This window comes from Acomys russatus, chromosome 12, assembly GCF_903995435.1.
Source record: "Acomys russatus chromosome 12, mAcoRus1.1, whole genome shotgun sequence".
NCBI lineage: Eukaryota > Metazoa > Chordata > Mammalia > Rodentia > Muridae > Acomys > Acomys russatus.
In genome coordinates this window covers 1,703,098-1,721,552 of record NC_067148.1, presented here as the reverse complement: position 1 = coordinate 1,721,552, position 18,455 = coordinate 1,703,098, and the positions used below count along the sequence as shown (strand labels likewise).

The following is an 18,455-nucleotide window of genomic DNA, read 5'->3' as shown; positions in this document are numbered from 1 at the left end:
CTGACAGCAGCAGGTAGATCAGTGGCAAATCATCTGGCTCATTCTGTACCAATTTGAGCTAATGGATTTTATCAGATTATTCAAAATGTAGGGTTCACCCTTTTATGTGAGTCTTCATATCTAGATCTTAACGGCCAAGGACTTACATTACGAGAAGTCTGTGAAAATGGTGCTTAAAATTTGCAATTACTAGTTAAACTGATGTGTTTAGCTCCACTGCACCTTTATTTGTCACCTAATTCTTTACAGATATTCAAACGCCACCCTTAAAACTCTCAGCCCTTTTGTGTATAGGACACGCATAATTACAGATGTTGTTCCAGCCTTCAGCTGCTCTAAATGGGAAATGTGATATTTCTGTTTCAATGTTCTTTTATCAATTTCATTCTTTAAAATGTCCATAAATGTCTATATTTATAATCATAACTTATGTTTTAGGGCCCTCCAGGATCACAAGGACCTAGAGGGGACCGAGGCCCCAAAGGAAGACCCGTAAGTTGGCAGTAGATTTTTCCCCACAATGTGTATCAAATGGGTCAATTTGCTCTTTCCCCTTGAATGAAGTAAGGGCACCAGAGATACTGTTACTCTGTCACTTCCATTAAATGCCACAAAGAATTCCCACTGGGAAATGATCTTACAGTTCTCCACATTCAGAGGAAATTTTTGCATGAAAATTATTGCCCACCATTTACTAGAGAGCACAATTGCAATAACTTATTCTTTATAAGTCAGATGTAATCAAGGCGACTAAGCAAGCATGGTTAATGCACCCATGTTGCATCCAGAAGTTGTCATTCATGAGTAAACAAGGCCAAATGTGTGCAATTAAAGCAAAACACCCAAACTGTGTGATGTTTGGTGGCTGTTACAATAGCCAACTGGATAGAGGAAAAAGACGTTATTAATGCATGCAGTGTTCTTTCAAGGGATACACAGAAAATTCATTTTCTAGAAGAATTATTTTTCTTTTCATGGTGTAGCCACTACAGAGGCTTAACAATTGAAAAAAATGAACACTGTTAACAAAAACCAAGAAGTTATAACTAAAACAAGTTAAAACTAAAATCTGTATGCCTTTTAACTAATGCATGGTGTCACCCGCTCACCATATACATTCATTATTTCATTATCTACTTCCTTACAAACCATATTTTTCCTCTTCTTATAAGTACATATTTTTACATCTCACCATAAAATCTAAGATGTTTTATATATTGAATAACTGGATTAACATTTTGTGTCTATTATTATCCCATATTTCAATAAAAAAATCATGTCACTTAATTTTTACCTCTACCTCTACCTACTAAACTTAATTTTCAATAGAATTTTAGCTATCTAAATATATGTTTGTAATATGTAAATGGAAGAAATAGATAAGCAAGGGGAAATATATGACTTATATGAGTGGAATATATTTTAGGTTACATTGTTATAAAAACTTGATGCTAAATTCTTCAAAAGGCATCTACACAGTCAAAGATTTTGTGCGTGGGTTAGTGCACCTCTCTGTCCTTCAGGAGCCCTGTCTAGTTAGAGAGCGTCCTCTTCATTCCTCATAAACCATGCTACTAGGAGTCTCAGCTAGAGTCACCCTCATGTCTTCCCAGACCCTGTCTTAGGTCTCCAGCTTGTTACAGAGGTACTGTTAAGCATAGTTTTTCTTCTCTCTCCAGGCCATCTGTCTTCCTGCCCCAGTCTCCCCAGATCTGATCTTTGTCCTCATTTCTCCTCATGTTCCCTCTCCCACCTTGTTCCCTCTCTTCAACCACTTCTACTATCTATCCTATTTCCCCTTCTGTGTGAGATTTAAGCATCCTCTCTTGGGTCCTCTTTGTTACTTATCTTCTTTGAGTCTGTGAACTGTAGTATATTTATCTTGTACTATATGACTAAAATCCATGTATAAGTGAGTACATACCATGTGTGTCTTTCTAGATATGTGTTACCTCAAGCAGAATGATATTTTTTAGTTCTATCCCATTGCCTACAAATTTCATGATTTCCTTGTTATTAATAGCTGAGTAGTATTCCATTGTGTAAATGTACCACAGTTTCTGTATCCATCCTTTGATTGAGGGACATTTAGGTTGTTTCCAGATTCTGACTATTAGAAATAAAGCTGTGGAGCTAGAAGGATGTCTGTTCTTCCAGAGTGCTGAGTTCATTTCCCAGCAACCACATGGTGGCTCATAACCATCTATGATGAGATCTGGTGCCCTCTTCTGGTAGGCAGGCGCACATGCAGTCAGGATGCTGTATACATAATAAGTAAACAAATCTAAAAAACAAAAACAAAAACAAATAAAGCTTCTATGAACATAGTTGAGCAAATATCATTGTTGTAAAGTAGAACATACTTTGGGTGTATGCTCAGGAGTGGAATAGCTGGGTCTTGAGAAAGTGCCAGATTGATTTCCAAAGTGGTTGTACAAATTTGCACTCTCTTCAGCAATGGAGGAGTGTTCCCCTTTCTCTACATCCTCACCAGCATGTGCTGTCACTTGAGTTTTTGATCTTAGCCATTCTGTAGGTGAAAGATGGAATCTCAGAGTTGTTTGGATTTACATTTCCCTGATGGCTAAGGATGTTGAGCATATCTTTAAAGTGCTTCTTGGCCATTCAATATTCCTGTGTGGAGAATTCTCTTTTTAGGCTGGTATCCGATTTTTAATTGGATTATTTTATTTCTTGGTGTTTAATTTATTGAGTTTTTAAAATATATTTTTATATTAGCTGTTATCAGATACAGGATTAGTGAAGATCTTTTCCCAATCTCTAGACTACCGTTTTGTTCCAATGACAGTGTCTTTTGCCTTACAGAAGCTTTTTAGGTTCAATGGATTTCATTTTAATTGGTTTCCTTGCCTGCAAGATGTTCAGGGATAAAGATAGAGTAGAGATTGAGGGAATGTCCAACCAATGCTTGGCCCAGCCTGAGACCCACCCCATGGGAGAGAGCCAACCCGTGATGCTATTACTTGCAGATATGGCCTCGCATGGTTGTCCTTTGAGAGGCTCCACCCAGCAGTGGATTTAAACAGTTGCTGAGATAAACATGTGAAGCATTGAGAATCTTGTGGAAAAGTTGGGGGAAGGATAGAAGGATCGGGAGGTGACAGGAGCTCCACAAGAAGACCAACAGAACCAACTAACCTGACCCCAGAAGGGCTTGTGGAGACGGAAACACCAACCCAGGACCATGCATAGACTGAACCTAGGCTCCCTATACAGATGTAGCTGACGGATGGTTAGTTCAGGCTTCATGTGGGTCCCCTAGTAAGGGGATTGAGGGCTGTCTCTGACGTAGACTCTGTTGCCTGCTTTATGATCAGTTTCCTGGGTGGGGCTGCCTTGTCAGGCCACAGGGGAAGAGGATGCACTCAGTCCTGATGTGATTTGATGTGCTGGTATGGGTTAGTGGGATGGGGCTACCCTTTTCTTAGGAATAGGGGGTGGGATCAGGAAGAGGAAAGGAGGATGGGACTGGGAGGAGGGGGCTACAATTAGATTTAAAGTGAATAAATAAATAAATAAATAAATAATTTAAAAGCGTCCACACATTTCACCATGCAGAGAATGTGAAGCCAGAACTTCTACAATGGAACTGCCATGAGGATGGAATCTGTAGGCCTATAGTTGAATGACAGTGTCCCAAGGATGTTGGGGTATATTGGGGGAAGACATTAGATGTTCTCGTTCTCCCATGACTTCTTTGTTGCTGTCCCATTGAGCTACTTCACAGTATTCATAATTTTGATGCTTTTAGCTCTCCAGGTGTCACTGCCGAATGAAAATGACAGGCTAAAGGTGAATTCTGTCTGATGAAGCCTGGGCGGTTAAACATTAAAGATATTTTATCAGTGTACTTGTATATTACATGTATTTATGACACTGCCCAATAGTCACTTGGAAACAGTGATCATAGTTTCAGAATTAGGTTCAGACAATGAACCTAATCCCCAGAACTTCTAATCTCCCACCTCCCATCTCTCAATAGTGAGGTAGTTGCTTCCTATTTTTGCCCCAAGGTAGAGATTTTTGGTCAAATACAATCCAGTGTTTGGGTGAAAAAAGAATGGAGAGTAATTATTTATGAGAGCATAGGGAAACCCTGCCAGGCTTCCTCTTTTTAAACATGTATTCTTCTCTCATCCAATACCTCCTGACCACAGCCGCCCCTCCCTCTCCAGCTCTGATCTCCCCAGATCCACTCCCTCTCCGTTTCCCTTCAGAAAAGGCCAGCCTTCCAGTGGTATCGACTGAACACAGCCTAACAAGATGCAACAAGGCTAGGCATACACCCTCATACCGCGACTGCAATCCAGTAGGAAGAAGAGATCTCACAATCATGCAAAAAAAAAAAAAAAAAAAAAGTCAGGAATAACCTCACTCTCATTGTTAGGAGTCCAACAAAAGCCCCAAGCTAAGCAACCACGGCATGTTTGCAGAGGGCCCACTGCAGACCCACGAAGGCCCGGCCGGTTATTGCTGAGCCCCATGTGAGCCCCTGTGAGCCCTGCTTAGTTGAATCTGTGAGCTGAGTTCTCCTGGTATCCTCAACGCCTGTCGCTCCTACAATCCTTCCCCCTACTCTTCTTAGTATGAAATGCATTCCTCTGTTAATCCTAGCAGTGGTGGGATAAGTGACGGCATGCTAATAACTGGCACTCTTTAACGAATTTAGAGTTTAGAGTGTATTATCCAGATTACTTCACACTTAAAGGCCCTCGGTTTAGAGGGTATTATTATCCAGGTCACTTCACATATTGACAAACTAGCCACTTATCTGGATATGGACACTCAGTAGTATGCTGAGTACAAATTGCAAGTGACACTTACAGGCATCATGTGTAAAGTGAAATATGCAGCTGTAACATTCCATAATGTACTGTGTGTGTGCTTATGTGTGCATGTGTTTGTGTATCAAACTGCAAACCCGGTGGAGATTAAAAGTCGTGGATTGTGCATCTATTTTCTTCAAGTGGACGTTTAAAGTTCGCCACCTAGTGGCCGTTCACTAGTACTTTTGTGCAGAGTGCTGCCTGTAATCTAGTGCATCTGAGAAAATAATATGCAGAACATTTGTTTACTTTAACACAAAATTATATGATTACATTTAATTGTAAATATAAAATGTATTTTAATGTGTTCCCAATTTTAACTCATTTTTATTATTCATCATTAATATGTCTACATTATGTTTTTCTTATTCTCATTAAGTTGTTTACATTCACTTTGTCTTAAAATTTTTCATACGTATTTATTAATTGAAATTTCAATTTATGTTAGATTAACCCACAAGTGATATTTAAAGGTAATTCCAAGAAAATACAAAAGATACCAGAAGTTAATGAAAATGTTAGCTCTCATTAGAACAGACCTGGCTTATTGTCTGATCAGTTTTAAGGAGTGAATACTTTAGCAATTTAGAGAATTAATATTAGCCATATATATTTTTATTCTCAAAGCAAATAAAATTTTCTGTTTATTTTTAAAAGTTTTTGGTAGTAAACATTCTGTTTAGGTTATTATACCTTTGTGTATAATAATAGTTATCATTTAGCATTTTAATTTTGGGGGACAAAGAACTACTGTCAGGTTAAGTCCTACCTGTGTGGAAGGTGCGCTTCACATTGTGTGACTCAGGAGCCCAAGACAACAGCTGTAATCAGCCTGCTCATGCATACAGAAAGATCGTAATGAATTGCCAGCGGTTTAGGGACAAGAAGGAGGTTTAGTTTTAAAAGACAAGAATGTTTTTCAAGAAATTATGTTTTGAATTTTCTAGGATAACTTTTCTACCTCGATTCAAAGACATATGTTTTTTGCACACTACTTAAAGACATGGATGTTTGAATATAGAAAATTATGATTAATCAGTTTCTTTAGCTTGTCCCAATCTTCTTTCCTTCATTTGTTGGTTCATATTGCCGTTGCTGGCTGTGGCTTTGAGACAGGTAGAGATGCTCCCTTTGAGACAGGTAGAGATGCTCCCTTTGAGACAGGTAGAGATGCTCCCTTGCTTGAGAATTAGGAGCTTCTTTTGCTGTTAAACACTAACTTACCACTTTACTCAGTCCCCATGGTAGTGATAAAAATGAAACTATCTGTGATTTCTTTTTTCCTCTCTTTTCTATATGAGCTTATTAAGACTTTAATCACACACACACACACACACACACACACACACACACACACACACACACCACCACCACCACCACCACCACCACCACATGACTGATGGGAACCATGCAGCTGGGAGATGGAGCTTTTCCAGACCTGAGGACGTGGCTGTTCCCCAAGCTGCCCTCAGAATGTGGGTTAGGAGAAGGGTGGGGCTTGGCAGCAACAGTCATTTCTCGCTTCTCTGAGAACTAGACTTGGCTGGATCACAGTGCCTTGCCTCTGATTTCTCATTGGCCTGGCTGACCACTTGGGTGGGAAGAAAAATAAAAATGTGTCAGACTTAAAGTAAAAAAGAGTGAAATGTGCAAATGTTAGCCACAGTATTGAATGTCAACTATGCACCAGAAATTTTGTAAGCCTCATCCAATTTGGAAGAAGAAATAGACCCACAAACTCTGCCAAGGCCCTTCGCATTTGGGGAGAACATAGGGTAGAAACAGGTTAAACAGGCACACTCATAGTTAACTGTAATACAAGAACAGACAAGTGGTTTTAGAAATGGTGGCGCAGGCCTTTAATCCCAGCACTGGAGGGGCAGATCAGCTGGATCGATGTGAGTTCAAGGCCAGCTTAAGCTGCAAAGTGAGTCTAAGACAGCCAAAGCTACACAGAGAAACTCTGTCTTGAAAAACTAAGAACCAAACAACCAACAGAACAAACAAACAAAACCAAAAATCAAACAAAAAACCCAAACTGTTGTTTAAATACACTTAAGCATCAAAATCTCATAAAAAAACTCATTCTAAAATGCCTCTGAAGCAAAATGATTTTCTACTTATTCTAAGATTTAACACATGAAGTAAAATTCTTACTAAGACTCTGTTTCCATGGCCGAAGCTCTGATTAGGCTTGAAACTGACATGTTTAGATTTTCTGTTGTAACTACCCTGATTTTCATCCAGAAGTCTGTGTGCTTAGCTTTCTACTAAGGACACATTTGAAAGCGATTCTAACATCTACTGGTTTTCTTTCCTAGGGTCCTCGTGGTCCTCAGGGAATTGATGGAGAGCCAGGTGTTCCTGGCCAGCCTGGTGCCCCAGGGCCTCCTGGACATCCCTCTCACCCAGGCCCTGATGGCATGAGCAGGGTGAGTTGTATTCTCTGGCCAAGGTAACAATCAGGTTACACACAAGTCTTCAAGTCTTTATCTTATGGTGTTAGACTGTATTAGTTCAGAGGTTGAGGTATTACTCCAAAGTCTATGGAGTGAATACAGCCAGCAGACATACTATGAATAACACTGAAACTGGTAAACCCATGATGAATTGTTGGGAAAACACAAAACATTATTTTCTAAAGGCTTGCATCAAAGTATTTGTCTTTGTTTTTGTTTTTTGTTTTTTTTTTGCCAAAAAACTTTGTTTTCTCTGGTGATCACCTCACTGTTCACGTAATAACCTGAAGAACATACATTTCTGTCCTGCTCTTTCCCAGGCTCCGAAAGCACAGACAAAAATCAAGCCTCTTTTTCTCCTGGGAGAGGATGTAAATCCATGATGGGAAGGGCAGGAAGTTGTACAGACTCTTGGGGCAGACCTTTTTGTTACAAAGACAAATGCTGATAAGAAACAGTTTAAAGGAGAAAGGATTTGTTTTAGTTCACAGTATGAGAAGTTTCCATCCCTGACTGATGGCTCCATTGCTTCTGGGTCCGTTCTGAGGCAGAGCATTATGGCCTAATGTTGGTAAACCAAATAGTCCCTTTCTCTTTGGCTAGAAAGAAGACAAAGAAAGGGTTTGGAACAAGACATAGCTCCCAAGAACATATCCCCAGTGACTAATTTTATCCAACAAGACCACACTGCCGAATGTTTCTACACCTCCCAACAGTGCTACTGACATATGAATCCACCCGTGGATGAATTCATTGATTAGAGAGCTCCATAGTCCAGTTATTTTCCAACAGTCCACCTGTGAGCACTGCCCTGGGGACAAACATTTTAAACAGTAGCCTTTGGTTGTGTTGGGAGAGCCATAGGCAAACCATAACAGGATTTAAAATATTTTTAAAATGTTAATGCCTTACTTTAATCAAATAAAATGCTTGAGTCTGTCTATACTGCTGAGCCCTGGGTGGCTGCACATGGCTCTTAGAAGTATAATACACATCATACGTGATCTGCAGATCATTAGTGTCTTACAACTGTTCGTAGGTTTGCTTCCCAACTGGTTGTAGAATGAATTGTCAGCTTATTTTTTAAACATTACAAACATTTTCCCACTCTCACCTGGAAATTAATAAAACTGCTTAAATATAGATGGACAATTTGGGTCAATTTAACTGCCGGGGTATTTTAAAAGCCACAGAGAATAGGTAAAAACTATTTCCAGTTCTTGGGATAATCAGAAATTTATTGAAAGGATTATGACATTTTTTGTCAACTTACATAAAAGCAATTTTTAGGTTACTTTCCATGAGTGACTAAAATGCACCATTTACTTAAAATAGTTTGAAATGGAATTGGCATCACTAGGATAAATATTTAAAATACACTCTTTAAGCTTTGTTCCCTTATTAGTATGTTCCAGGCATGGGAGGAAGCCTGATGAAGACATCTGAATCCATAGCTGGTGGCTGGGAACCTGTCAGGATGATCTATGCCTTTGTCTGGCCTCAGACTTGTACTCCATTGCAACAGTTTTTCTGAAACAGCTTACAAAGTGATCCAGGGGACGAATGGTCCATCAAAAGCACACACAATGAAAAGCAGCTTAATTTTTTCCTCATGTGTTAAACTCAAATGTTTAAAATGGCTCTTAGAAGAATCTTCTTTGAGAATGGCAGAGTGTGCACATTTCTCACTATTAAAAGTATGTCGATGCACATCTACAGTGGAAACAATGTCAACACTCTTATTTTACAGCCCTTTTCAGCTCAGATGGCTGGGTTGAATGAAAAATCTGGACTTGGGAGTCAAGTAGGACTCATGCCTGGCTCTGTGGTAAGCATACAATTTACTGATTAAGCACTGGTTTAAAGATATTTATAAACAGAGAAGCTTAAGTTAGTTAGTTAAGAAATAACATCTTCAGCCAATGAAGTGACTCAGCCAGTGAAGGTACTTGCTGCCAATACTGGATTTGAGGTCAGCCTCCAAGAAATATAGGTAGGAAAGAATAGACTCTTCTGCATTCAAACATACACACACACACACACACACACACACACACACACACACGCACATGCACACGCACACACACACACACACAGAGATGCATACACACAGAAAAACACATATAAGCACAAATGAACAAATACACACACAATTACACAGAGAAACACACACATCACATACACACAGAAACACAGTGAAACACACAGACACACAGTGTAACATACACATACACACATACACACACATACATATACATAGATACACAGACACATAAATACTTTATAAATATAAAGAAAATTAAAATATTTTAAAACATACTTATCAATACATTTAATTTATTTAGCAAGCCCACTGTGTGCAATTTAAATCCCAGTGATGCTCTATTCATACCCAGGCAAAGCACTTGTGAACATCAGTAAATACCTGTCTGCATGTTTTACCAAGTACTTGAGGAAGTACAAGATATAACTACCACTATCAAACTATCAAAACTATTAGAATATCAAAAACTGTTCTTTCATAATAAAAATATATTATAATTTATATAATAAAAAGTGTATTTATTATTATTTACTGTACCTATTAGAAGCCCTGAGTTGGCAGATTTTTTAAGCAGATACCTGTCCATTTACAATTTTCTGAGTTCCTTCTGACCTAGCGTGCTTTGGCTGCTTTGTGCCAACAGCTGTGTTTCCTAGCTAGTCCTCTTTTGTCTCTGTCTCTCGAATTTTCCATCTTCCCAGAGGAATTCTTAAGTTGGCTATTTGAAGAATTACAGATTCTAAGAAAGAATTAACATAGTTCAAATCAATTCTCCATGTCCTTTCATCATAATAATTCAAAATTGTTCCATGTTAATGAAATTTCAGACAATGCAAAGTAAAGTCACACCTTGCAGATGCTCACCCCTCTCCCCTATTCTTAAGATCAGCCTTAGAATTTCTCGAGCATGATATGTTTTCTAAGTTACTAGTTACTGTTCACTAATTGTTTTGTGATCATTTTCCGAGACATAAGTTTTATATATTCAAAATTTAAATTTCATATATATATACTTACATCTTATTAAAATGTATTAGCCTATATTAATTTTATTTAAATTTTATTAGCATTTTAATGATGCCAACACCAGCAATTTATTAAAGAATGTATTAAACTAAATAGAAAAATTAGTGATCTGCAGTTAGGTTTTTAACTAGCTGTGTTGGCCCCTATTTTGCTTCTGCTAACAGATAAGTAGCATCTTCTGCATGTGTGTTTTGAGCTAACTGAAGGTGGAGTTCTCAGGTGAAGGATTTTGACATCCTGCAGTCTCTCCATCCCCCTCTCCTGGTAGTGGAACAGCTAGGGTGGACAAATTGCATTAGGGGAGGTCTACAGAAGTAAACCCTAGTGTGAGCCAGGCATGGGGCTCTTCTGCTGTGTAAACCTGAACGTGCCTTTTGATTGTTTAGACTCCGGTCTCTTTACACACAGCTTTGGTAAAACTGCAAAATGTGCAGCAAAGGCTTTTTAAAAATTAATTAAACATTTTTAAATTTTTTACATATACATTTATATTATTACACATATATACAATAAACTACCTATAGCAAGAAGAACCATGACACAATCAGGAATTATATAAATGTTACATTCTTAGTGTTTTGGCTATTTGTATTTGACAGCCTTGAAGAAAACATCTTTTCTATCTTGATCCCTCTAAAATTTTGAATGTAAATCAGTCTCCATCACATTTTGTCATTATCAACTTAAAACATCTATCTAGACCTAAAAACATCTTAGCCCCTAAACAACTAAGCTTCATTGTGAAACTAAGCTACCTGGTCTTCAACTCCATCAAAGACTTGAGAAGGAATAAACTTAATTACCTGAGTATTCCAGGAGTGCCGGTTAGTAGCTTTCCAAATGAGAAGATGACAGAGACAGTTTGCTACCTGAATAGTCATCCAAATGTATTAGCATTTTTAAATTGTACACAGTAATAGGTTTCATTACGTCATCTTTAAAATGCACATGATTTGATTGTATTCATTCCTGATTTCCTTCTTTTGTCCCTTTCTGTTAATCTTCTTTGTCTTCCCAAGTAGCCACCCTTCTACTTTAACAGTTTTAAAGGTGTTTTTTTTTTTCTCCTTAGTAGGTAGAATATGCAATGAACTAAAAATAACTGAGCAGCTTTTACTTGGTTGAACTTGATTTTAGTTAAGCAGATTTTACTTTATAAGATTTGACATTAAGTTTTGTTGTCCTCATATGGAATTAAAATCCCCTGAAGTCTGAATTTCTCTCCCCATCCCTTTTTTTTGTGCTTCATGGAATCCTTCCATATTTAGATAAGGAAAAGTGTGTTCATGCTTTTAATATATTTTGTGAAAGAAAGAAATGTTTTGGAAAACTCAATACCTAGATAATTTTAAACTAACATTGAAAATAATCTAATAAATGTTGTTGGTTTCATAAACTGTTAACTTCGCTTGCTATTTAAGTTAGCCCACTACATTGCTGAAGTATCAAACAAGCTGTCTGTGACTACTACATGCCTGCCAAGATTTTCCCTTCTTCAGATGTTTTATCAGAGCCACCCATTTGCACATGTGTGGGCTTTTGTCCTAAGGACACTGGGTGTGCACAGGCATGTCTGTCCTTCTTTATGGCACAGAGGATACACAATGAAGTCATCACACATACCACTTAAATTTAATCTCTCCAAATTCATCTGCCTTCCAGAGCAAAGATGGGACACGTCATTTTGGCCCTCTAGCCAACCATCCCTTTTCGGGTTCTAAAACACATTCAACATTTAAAAAATATAAATTGAGGAGACTGAAGAGATGGCTCAGCTGTTAAGAGCACCTGTTCTTACATGGACCCCCAGATCTGATTTTCAGTACCTTTAGGGTAGCTTACCACTATCCATAACTCGAGTTTTGGAGGATATAATTCCCTCTTACGACCTCCAGGAACACCAGGCACATATTTGGTGCACAAGCATACACATGAACAAAACACTCATACACATAAGATAAAGTAAATAAATCTAAAAATTAAAAATAGATATAGCACAACAAAGTATGATGTATCTTTTCTTTTCACTTGTTTTTAAGGGTCCCATTGGCCCAAGGGGACCTCAAGGATTACAAGGAAAGCAAGTAAGTGTTTTTTATAACTAAGTTATATACTATTACATAGAGAAAGCACACAGGTAAGGTTTATGTTTCATGAATGCTTTGGGCAGAACATTAAACTGCAGAGTTCTCACTGAGAATAACATCTATCAAATAATTCTCAGTGACTTAGAAACATATATAGCATTCTTTTGTAAAAAAAAATTTATAGTGTGTGTATAGACCAGAGACTGAGGTCATGTGTCTTCTTTGATGGCGTTTTGCTTTATTTCTTGAGGTAAGGTTTCTTGAACTGACAGCTCACCAGTTAGGCCAGTCAGCTGGCTGGTCTGCACCTGGAGATGTGTTGTCCCTGTCTCTGTCCACCAAGCACTGGAAGTACAGGATGGTTACCATATCGGCCTGGCTTTTACATGCCCACATTGCTCCTCCTCCTCATGCCTGCACAGCAAATTCTTAACCCACTGAGATATCCCCTAGCCATCATAGTGTCTGAAGGGTCATACATTTTTACCATTTGATTCTTTATGTGACTGACCTCTAACACTAGGAGTTATGTGTCCTTGGTTCTAAAGTAACAGAGCATTGTCTCATGTCATGATAGACTTTCCATAATTGATTACTTCCAAGTCTCAGGCTTTACAAGCAGACAATAAAAGGCCATTTGCTATTATTATTATTATTATTATTATTATTATTATTATTATTATTATTATCAGCAGTAGTAGTAGTAGTAGTATAAATTCAAGCCAAGGTGATTATACTGTGGAATCCTTAAGAAGATCCTAATTCTATATGCTTTTTTCCATATCTGTCGAATTCCAGTAAAACTATGACATAGAACTATTTTACTCTTTGTAATGATTTAATGGGTCTTAGTTAATAATATTTCAAAAGAAAAAAACTTTACCTTAGTCAAGGGGATGACATTGTCATGATCATCTGTATGGAATTTACTTAATTACATTGTTGGACAGAAAGGTAGTGGATAAGGGTAAGGAAGGTGATGGTGATAAATACCATAGACTGAGCACCCATTCTGTGCTAGCACTCTTCTATTTTAACACACATTTATCGAAACAGGCCAGTGAATTAAGTCCTAATCTTAGTCTAATTTTTCAGATAAGGAAATTTCATTATATTCAGAGTCAATATTATGTCTTAAATTATATATATGGAAATTGGCAGAGATCAATATTAACACTGTGCATTATCAAGGCTATAGAAATGTGTATGCTGTTTTCCTTTGTTTCATTTATTATTTATTCTCGATTTTAGGGTGGTGTAGGGCCAGCAGGACCTCCTGGTGAGCCCGGCGAGCCTGGACCAATGGTAAATATGGAGTAAGCATGTCAGCCCATTGCAAATGGGTCTAACTTTATAATGTGTTGTAAGATATTTGTTCTCCTCGACTTCAGTCACTTAAGCTTTGATAATCCTGGAGGCCTTGTACTGTGGATTATGCTTAAGTCCATGTTCCCAAGTCACAGTATTTTAACTTAGAGCTCTAATGTTGTGGAAAGTATGGAAACATAGAGTTGTACAATTCAATCTGCTGAGCACCAGATCTGAGACACAGAGATAAAATTCCAAAGTATTAGTAATGCCACTTGGTAGTTTTTGTTGTCTCTATAGCATTTGAATAGTGTTGAAAGGAAGGAATGAAGATTCTTCTTTGCTTTCTGCCTTGCTTTTTTTTTTAGGGTCCAGTTGGTGCTCGTGGACCAGAGGGACCACCTGGGAAACCTGGGGAAGATGTAAGTTCCTATTGTACACTGCTTGGAAATGTAGAAGAGGCTAATGAGAGCTGCTAGGGTCAGGGACATATTCTGCTCTGACTCCCATTTCATTTCCCCATCCCTGCAGTGACCATTAAATAACTCTAAACTAGAGGACAGAGGTTAAAGTTTTCCAGAATTGGAAAGGACTCTTTATTATGAGGGTGGTAAATTGTTAGATACTACCTGTACTGAATTCTCCAGGATTTTTATTAATACTTATTTTTGAAACAAAGAAGCAAACAAACAAACACAGTTTTGCCTTTTGGAAAGCTGGAAAGATGACCCAATCTGAACATATAGTATATGTTTATTTTACTTTACTTTCTGCTGTGCTGGGATGAAACTTGGGGAATTGTACATGATGGATAGGGTCTCTACCTTGGTCTGTGATCCAGCCATCTGAATGTGAATTCTGATGTTATGAAAATGTCAAGATCAGAATAGGTTACTTTGAACCATTTATTTTTACTGGTAACTTGAACTTTAGAATTAAAGATTACCAAAAATAAAGCATGGGTTCTGTTTTCACACTGTTTGCAGCGTAACACAAAAACTTGCTATAGGCTTTTCATGTGTAATTTATCATGTGATCTCAGAGAAGAATATTTACTTTCTCCATACTTTTCACCTCCTTTTTCCTGTTAAGGGTGAACCTGGAAGAAATGGGAACACTGGTGAAGTGGGGTTTTCAGGATCACCAGTAAGTTAATGATTATCAGTATAATGCCACAAAGATTAAATAAACGTGACGCTCATAGTACACACATGTGTTCGGCAACTGGGTAAATTGAGACACCCACACAATATCCCCTTCTGTCAAAATGCAAAGCGTGGAGGGACATTTTGCCTGTATTACAGTAACTTCCAGTTCCCAGCATTGCGCTGGCCCCAGATGAAAACCCTAGAGCCAAACATTATATCATGACTATAATACACATGGACACTCCCAAAACTCAGATTTTCCACAATTATGAAGGATTTTAAGAAGTCTTCAATTTGACCTAGCTACAATTTATACCACCTGAGGTTTGTTAAGCTTGAAATATTTTTTATTGTATATCAGCCCATCTTTGTGAAATAATAGCTTGAGTTTGTTGCCTTGTGTGTTTTTAATCATCTGGGGGACTAAACTGTGGACAGGATGCTCCTTTGGCTGCTCCCCAAGTTCTAACGTTGCCTGAAATCCCTCATTAGATGAGGTGCACTCATTGCCAGGATGCGTAACACCACTGTTTTGTTACCCCTTAACTCACCCAAGGAACACATATGTGTGAACTCACTCTACCAGATTTCAGGATCTGGAACCTTGAACAATCCTCAAACCTGCCTCTTTGACCCTGGTGTTGCTTTGTTTAGCTTCTTTTAGGGGGTGCCAAAATAAAATCGAGAAAAGGAGGAAGCAAGAATCCTCCTCAATCTTGCCATTGTGTGTTTTTTCTCCTACCCAACAGCCCCTACCTTAAATCTAGCCCCTGATCATTTCAGTTCCTATAATCCTCTAATGTTTCCAGATTTATTAACCCAATACTGCATGAACCTCTACTCATGTTCTGAAAATTGATGAGATTTATTGCAGGGATTTTTATTTAAACAGAGGAATGTTTTTTTTAAATTTGGATTTATAGGGCTCTAAGGATTATTTAGTTTTAATTAGAAAGCCAACCCCCAATCTTCCTGCTTTCTTTCCATTGCCCCCCTACCAGCCTGAGTGTAAGTGCAGACAAAGGTTGAGTACAGATGTCCTTTTCAAACAGTTCAGGCTGGAAACTGCTGTGACCTTCTGCACTCCTTCATGGCTTCCCAGAGTATATCTCCATGGGGAGGAAAGGGACTTGCCAGCGCAGCACAGATGCTCTCTGCAAGCTCACTGCAACAGCATGCGTTTGTGCTGTGATGACAGCTCTGGGTCAGCAGAATGAGAATTCTTTATGAGTGTTAGTACATCTAGTTCATTTCCTTCTCAGGGTACGTAATCACATGGGAATTTCCTCCACAACCATAAAAGCCGAAGTTAACTCATTCTTTGAAATAACAGCTCAGTTATTCCCCATTAGACTCGGATGAGTGTACACTAAGCTGCTTATTCAGGATGAAGGGAGATATATCTCAGTGAAAGAGAGAGTGCCAGAAAAACAAACAAACACACAAACAAAAACAACATAGTGGCATCTCATCTCTTTGAGGACAACTAGTATATTCTTCCCTACTACTTGCAAAACACTAAAGAAATATTTCCTTCTCAAGAAGTCACAAAAATATTGCTCTGATCATATCATCTGGTTATTTTTATTATGTAGCTTATTCATTCATGGGTTAAATAGTGTATAGCGGTATGTTGTGTGGAGTGGAAGGGCATTGCCAAGTGCTGAGGCAAGAGAAGTTCCACTGAAAACATGGATGAAAGAGTTGAGGTTCTGAAGCATTAATTTTTTCCCTTCAGTTGTCAAGCTAATGATTATTTATTGAGTGCTCTCTAACCAAGCATAGGCTATGTGCTGGGAATTTGATAACTAATAACTACAGTTAAAATTTGACAGTGTTTTGATAGCAGCAATCTGTGCTATGCAGGTATAGAAAGAAACTTCTGGTGACAGTGGTATTGGGAATTCAATGCAAAATCAAATTCATGCAGGCAAAGAGAATATGTGCATGTTTTAGTTACTAGTTCCTTATATTTTTAAAGGGTATATGAAGAAACTTAAATATTATTTCAAAGTAGTTACACAACTAGGTTTCATTTGTAGTTGTGTTTCTATTATTTTGATTTAACTTGCATAAATAGAAGAAACACAGAACTAGCAAAAGCAGACATTTTGTGTGAGGACATCAAGCCACCCTCACATCTCCTGACTTTTCTGTTGGATATTGTAGCTCTTAACTTACTTTTAAAGCAGTCATCACGTTTGCAAAGCTTGTCTTGAACATTTACTATTTAAAATCGGGATCATATGATACTCCTCATCCCATTGCCAATAGTTCAGAGCACACACACAAAGAAGAAAAGAAAAGAAAACCCTTAGCTTGCTACACTACACACAAGGACATCTTCCCTTCTATCACAGATGAAACTCAATGAGAAGGAGGACAATGCACCTCGGGGTTTCTTCCATATGCCTGGACCTCGTCAATTTACACACTCACATATTGATTCATGAATGTTTTCTTGTTACTTGTTGGAGTACAGTGAAGGACCACCAGAAGAGCAATTGGTTCTTTGATACACATCTTTGTGTGGTGTGCTTCTAGTTTGTCTTTATAGTTTCGATCACTGTTTAGTATGTTGGTGTAACTGATATGTCCATTGTCTGGGGGGTGGGTGGGGACGTATTACGTCATTTTTAATTTAACCACCATGTGCCTATGTACCTTTCTCTCAGGGTGCTCGAGGCTTCCCTGGTGCTCCTGGTCTCCCAGGCCTCAAAGGTCACCGAGTGAGTTGTTTTATTCCCTGTTTTACTGAGTAGGACCTGAGGATAACTCAATCAAAACCTTTGCAATTCTCTGTGCCACCTTTCCTTCACTGCTTGCTATTGCAGTGTTCATCTGCATTACTAAAATCATAATGCTACCCTAAATTTCCTTTGAATTTCATATGATTCTATGAAGAAATACTGTGTTATGTGAAGTGGTATCGTGGTGGATGAGGAGGTTTCTGACTTACAACCGTAGCTAACAAATACATACACTTAGGAAAAGAGACAGTCATTATACAGGGTAACAAGTGACATGATTGAAGTAGAGTACACTAGGTGAAACAGGGTCCAATTTGGAAGGCAAAAGAAGTTTTTTAAACTTAATATACTCAATAAGTAACTATTACCTATAGTGCTTTTAAATAACAATCTATTGGAATGTTGGTGTCTATCTTCTACCAACTTATATATCTAAAAGCAAAGCTAGTACTCAATTATTGAGCAGTTGAAATTCAGAGAAGAATGTGTGCTACTGTACTGGTTACCAAATAGCTTTTTTTGGTGTCTTTTGGGGCATTTTTTTCCAGGACAACCCATACCCAGTGTGCACCAAGTATGAAAAAAAAATAACTATATAACCCCTGTAATGTGTCTAGAGTCAGTACAAGTTTTTTGTGTAGTGTAGATTAATTTCCTAGGAAGGCACATATTTTTGATGGTCAATGCTTTAAATTGAAAATATTATTTGTGAAACTTTAGAAATACAGTGAGCAACTGGTTTACTTGGGGGACTTGTTTCCATAAAGCACTTCATGTAAATGTAAT

The 18,455-nt window shown here is 38.1% G+C and overlaps 1 protein-coding gene across 1 annotated transcript in view; it reads left to right on the top strand.

Moving 5' to 3' along the window:
* The window catches only part of Col5a2 (collagen type V alpha 2 chain), a 132,701-nt gene that overhangs the window by 76,439 nt on the left and 37,807 nt on the right, over positions 1-18,455 (top strand). Inside the window, exons 6-13 of the mRNA XM_051153772.1 lie at positions 439-492; positions 7,169-7,279; positions 9,057-9,134; positions 12,416-12,460; positions 13,715-13,768; positions 14,140-14,193; positions 14,864-14,917; positions 17,595-17,648. Coding sequence (XP_051009729.1) covers positions 439-492; positions 7,169-7,279; positions 9,057-9,134; positions 12,416-12,460; positions 13,715-13,768; positions 14,140-14,193; positions 14,864-14,917; positions 17,595-17,648 — 504 coding nt within the window. The remainder of the gene's footprint in view (positions 1-438; positions 493-7,168; positions 7,280-9,056; positions 9,135-12,415; positions 12,461-13,714; positions 13,769-14,139; positions 14,194-14,863; positions 14,918-17,594; positions 17,649-18,455) is intronic.